General features: G+C 44.5%; 1 protein-coding gene across 1 annotated transcript; it reads right to left on the bottom strand.

Moving 5' to 3' along the window:
* Positions 1-2068: 2068 nt before the first annotated feature.
* Positions 2069-4289, bottom strand: LOC124690431. The gene is made up of 4 exons (XM_047223819.1): positions 4109-4289; positions 3463-3569; positions 2377-3222; positions 2069-2245 (listed from the first exon to the last, which is right to left on the bottom strand). The coding sequence occupies exons 1-4, from the start codon at positions 4287-4289 to the stop codon at positions 2069-2071; spliced, it is 1311 nt and encodes a 436-aa protein (XP_047079775.1).
* Between the last annotated feature and the right edge of the window lie 1421 nt (positions 4290-5710).

The raw sequence follows: 5710 nt of genomic DNA, 5'->3' as shown, positions 1-5710 counted from the left end.
TTACCATGTTCAAATTCTTGATAATAATCTTGCTCCAATCACTATTAATGAGAAGAACTCTTCTTATGCCAAAATTAATGATACTTCTATGCATATGAACCATGATAAGAAAGCTTTAAGTGATGGGTATATTGTGGATTTCATCAATGATGCTACTAAAAGTTATTATGAGAGAGGGAAACATGGTTATAGGCATCTTAATAATATTAAGTTTCCCCTCTTTATGTTGAGAATCTTGAAGTTACTCATGTTTTATCCTCTTATGCTTGTCACTTGGTTCTTCATGAATTCATTTGTGTACAAGATTCCTTTGCATAGGAAGTGGGTTAGACTTAAATGTGTTTTGAATTTGCTTCTTGATGCTCCCTTTTTCCTCAACTCTTATTTCTTGGGAGTGCATCATTGAAATTATTGAGCCCATCTTAATGGCTATAAAGAAAGAACTTCTTGGGAGATAACACATGTGTTTATTTTGCTACAGTAATTTTGTTTTATATTTGAGTCTTGGAAGTTGTTACTACTGTAGCAACCTCTCCATATCTTAGTTTTATTGCATTGTTGTGCCAAGTAAAGTCTTTGATAGCAAGGTTGATACTAGATTTGGATTACTGCGCAGAAACAGATTTCTGTAGGTGACTGAGACTTAAGTAATTCTCAGTTGACTGAGACTTAGCAAATGCTCTTAGTTTTATAACTTTGTTTCGAGAGAATAATCATCAGGGCTGGCAAACACTTCATTCTCAGTCTGAAACCTAAACATAAATGATGGATGCTATGAGAGTATGAGGCAAACCAAAAGCATGGAGAACGTTGTCATATCTATCAGAACATGTGGTACATTAATGCTTATATGTTATTTCACATAATACATATAGAAATATATGATAAAGATAATTATATTAAAAACGAAACACAAATTTGCATCAATCAATGTATTATTGTTACAAATTTCTCCATATATCCACCATGTACATATCTGTGTACTATATTAAACTTCAAAAGTTTGCGAAACTTCACTATCATGCTTGCTTAAATTTCCGCCGCAATGCGCGGGGTATTATCTAGTGAACATAAGAAAGTTAAACACATCTAGGGTGTCTTGCTGTGGCACTTGATGCATGGCTCAATAAGCTTAAAGTGAACAGTCGAGGGCAAAGCTCCCTCAACATATTTTCTTATAGCGAGGCAAGCTTTTCCTGCTTCCGTTAGAGCCTCCTCACTCATTGACAAACATTTGTCAGACTTGACGAACCTCTTGTCATAACCACGGGTAGTGTCTAGCGTAAGACACTCCAATGACAACGTTTTCTGAACAATATGCCTTGTAAACTCAATCATGCTCCTTGCAGAGCAAAAGCCAGTAATCATCACATCCCTGAGCTTTTCGTGATGGTTATTTGAGAGGCAACGAGGATGCAATGCATCACCATTCAAATCTTCGAGGATCGAATCGTGCCTTATTGCCGGCAGCAAAATCTGCACAACACCATATCGATGAATAATTTCCAATAAAGAAGGATTTCAATTAATACTGTTGTTTATCAGCCCACACTTCCTCAACTAATTTACAATAATAGGTTCACTGCAAACAAAATTCGAATAGAGTTCATGTATATGGTGTCAGCATAAGTAATTTATTTACTATAAAGACGAGAGGATTTTGTACACCCGCATGGGTGTGGGTGTTTCCGTCACCGTCCATTGTGCTTTAAGATTGGGATAAAAAAAAAAGAGAAAGGAATCTTTCCATCTACCATGGTGAGCATGAATCTCGAGAAATAAATGTGAAATAAATGGACGGTGACGGAACCATCCACACCCAAGCGTGGGTGTACAAAAATATTTCCACTATAAAAACAATACTCCTAGATCTTAATAAGTTTTGTAAAATAGTCAATTGCACCACTACCAAACAATAAGAAAAAAAAAACAAGGTGAAATTTTAAAAAGGATGGTATAAATCAACAGAAGCTATTTCCTAGAAGCTATTTCCTGATGAGGAAAACATCTTCATATTCAAAGATAAAATAATTTCAAATAACTACTAGTTGTTTCCGTTATTGATGGCTCACATGGACAAATGAGTACTTACACGCAATATAAAAGTCCTCAAGTTGGGAGAAGCATCAATAAAGGAAACCAGGGAACAAAAATCATAATCCGGGGAATATGTTGGTCTAAGAAGTTCTATCTCCAAGTAATTGAGCTGGAGGAATCTACCAAGCACCATTGGTGTATCAACCGTCTGAAGAAACAGATGCCAAAAAAATCAGCACACCATGTGTAAGCAAGGAAGTGATGATACACACAAAAATTATTCTAAGATACTTTTCAAGTATACAGGACAAGATGTAAATACAGAAGGCTAAGACTGACCTCATCACGTGTTGACAGATAAAGGGATTGGATATTTGGTGCAATAGAAGGAAGCCTGGTAGAAGCATAATATAGCATGTCAGGCTCATATGCACAAGCCATTCCTAATTTACTCACTTGCAATGAAGCTCCAAGTGAGATGTGTATCACACGTCCGTTATAGTTGAAAGTGGAGAGCCTTGGAGCATTGTTTTCAATCATCTCCAGAAGTTTGCAACTCGTCACATCCAAGACATTAAACCGCAAAAGCACACAAGGTATCTTCAAAGAAGTTATATCATCGCACTGCGAAAGGCACAAATACTCCAAAGAGCAACTATTGGACAGGAAGCAACATAGTTCCTCCCCAGTAATGTGAACTGAACTCAAACCCACACTTGTCAAGCTACGCATGGAACCAACTTGCACCACAGAGTGCAAGGAACATTCCGCAAGGAAAATAGAATGCAATGAGCTTCCCTTATCTGAAGATAAAAGTGAACACGGGAAGTTGTATTCTATCTCACCACCTTGGGTAATTTGTAGTGTCAATTCTTTAGTTGCGGGCGTAATAGCAATTTCAAGCCACCGGTCAACATAACTAGGGTGAATATTGGAACAAGGGTATGTCACAAGTTTAAATATGTTTAATCCCGTGCCAGCATGATTGTGCATGATGCGGTCAACTCTAGTGATAAATTTCTCTGTTATTACTCCTTTAGATGCATCCTTGTTTAGTCCTAGTGTATTAATATCAAGGATGAGTTTGGGATAGAATCTCCAAGAATGCAGAAAACCACGAGACACACATGCAGCACGAGCAGCATCTCTCATAAGCATGAGAGCATGTATATGATGAAGAATGTCCTGGAAAAACAATCATCAGGGACAAAAGGCATTAGAAAACATTTGCTTCCATGAAATTAACAATACGGGCAAATTAACATCTAATTGGTTGACAATATTTATTTCTTTTAACAAATTACAGATGCATCACCAATTCCTACAACCCAACCATCAGAAATGTGTCCAGTGCTTGAAGCAAAGATGTTTTTATTTTCTTTCACTTAGAGCTACAAAGTTTCATTATTTATCAGCATCTCATACCTCTGGAAAATGGAATTGTGACCCCATTACTTCAGCACATTGAGAACCATCACCTTGGTGACAAGGTGAATCCATAATAGTAGAGGCCGAAGAAGTGGATCCATCATCTGCAGTTCAGTTAGTAGTCACTATACAGCAGGAAGAAAGTCCTAGAATACTGTCAGGAGCGTAGTTGCAAACACCAAAGATGCTATCATTTGATTTTTAAAACACAAGGAAGCTGCTACAGGGCATTTACGTGTGACGCATGACTCTGCTAATATCGCAAACGTCCCACTGCAATACTCCCTTCAGAATGTGCGCTCGCCATTTTTCCTTTAAAACATAGGCCTCCATGTTAGAGTACGTAATGGGCTTGGGCTGGCGGGATAGCCCGTTAGTCTTAGGGTTAATTAGAGATAAGGGTAGTTTTCTTAGGGGTCAAGTAAACCTCTCTATATAAGGAGAGGAGATGTATCAATCTAATCAAGCAAGAATTAAGAAGGAAATCCCTTCCCTCTTGCCACCGGCCGTGGGCAAGGCCCCCGGCCGGCCCTCTAGCAGCTTTCCCAGGTTCGATCATGTCCAGCCCTCCACCGAGTTCTTCCCACCCGCCGCCGCCGCCGCACTCCGACGTCCCCGCCGTTCTCTCCCCGGCGGAGATCACCGCAGCCCTCCGCGATCTCACCACTGCTGTCCAGGAGATCCGCCTCTTCCTGGCCGGTCCCTATGCCGACGCACCAGGCGGTCTCCGTCGCGATCGCCGGGCCGCTGCAGCCGACGCTGCTACTGTCGTCGCTGCCACCCGACGCCGGGCTGCTGCAGTCCCCGCTGCCGCTGTCCACCATCTCCGGGCCGGGCCCTACCTTGGCGCCGCAGGTCCCTCTTCTCCAGCAGCTGGCCGCCTTCTTCCCCACCGGGACGCTACAACAGCAACAGCGAGCGGCCTACCGCCGCCACCAACGCCGCCGCTGCAGCTGCTATCCTCACCGACGTCGTCCCTGCAGTTCGGTGGGCAGCTGCAACAGCAGCAGCAGCTGCCGTCGCCACCAATACCGCAGCAGCGGCTGCCGCCACCGACGCCGTCCCTGCCTTTCGGCGGTGTGGGAGCGACCTTGGCCCTGGGCTCTACATCGACACCGCCCGGGATGCCCTTCCACCAGGTCCGTTTCCCTCCGTCGCCGTCATCGCTTCCGGCTTGGATCGCTATCCGCCACGTGTCGGCAGCGGTGAGGCTGGAGGCTGCTGCTCACGGCCTCCTAGTGCGTCGGCGTGTGCGGGAGATGCGTGATCTGCAGCTACAGCTCCTCCAAGTTGCGCTTCGTTGCGCAACGGACCTCGATCTCGTCCGCTGCGTCGGGGATCTTGGGCATGCGGTTTCCCCCACGGGCGGGGGACATGATGTTTCTCCCGCGGGCAGCAACCTCAAAGTCTGCGCCATCGACAGTCATCCAGCAGGGAGAAGGCATGGTGTCACCGACAGAAGCGCACCGCGTAGCACCACTGCATTCTGCCGCCGGCCGCCGCGCGGGCTCCTTTTGTTCCGCTGGTTTCCATGGGATCCAGGTGGCTGTATAGGAGCATGTCCGACTGGCGGACGGTGTCCACTTTATGTTCAGGGGTCAAGAATAAAGCGTCTCAGTCCATTTCAGGTTGAGAGTAATAAAACAAGCCGACATGTAAAAGGCTCGTTTTTAGGTGTTAGGTTTTTAGGTGTTAGGTTTGTGTTGCGTCGAGTCATGGTTTGTTTAGATTGCAGCTCGAGGACGAGCTGCATGTCTAGGTGGGGTGTAGTGTTAGAGTACGTAATGGGCTTGGGCTGGCGGTATAGCCCGTTAGTTTTAGGGTGAGATAAGGGTCGTTTTCTTAAGGGTCAAGTAAACCTCTTTATATAAGGGGTCAAGTAAACCTCTTTATATAAGGAGGAGACGTATCAATCTAATCAAGCAAAAATTAAGAAGGAAATCCCTTCCCTCTTGCCACCGGCCGTGGGCAAGGCCCCCGGCCGGCCCTCTCGCGCCATCCCTCTAGCAGCACCATAACACTCCACGAAATAGGGCATATGGGTTTGAGAAAACGAAAAAGAATTTAGGTCTTATTTCTTTGTAAAGGAAGACATTGGGAGTACAACCTCCAAAGAGGAGGGACACAAAAACACACACGCAGACGACCATCCTCACCAAGCGACTACAACTAGGTGAGGAGCTGTCCTTAACTTCAGCCCGACAACGACATTAGGCCTCGCCCGGCCTTGCCTCCGGCCAAGAAT

This window comes from Lolium rigidum, chromosome 2, assembly GCF_022539505.1.
Source record: "Lolium rigidum isolate FL_2022 chromosome 2, APGP_CSIRO_Lrig_0.1, whole genome shotgun sequence".
NCBI lineage: Eukaryota > Viridiplantae > Streptophyta > Magnoliopsida > Poales > Poaceae > Lolium > Lolium rigidum.
Note: the sequence above shows the minus strand (reverse complement) of the source record. Positions and strands in the feature narration are given on the sequence as shown.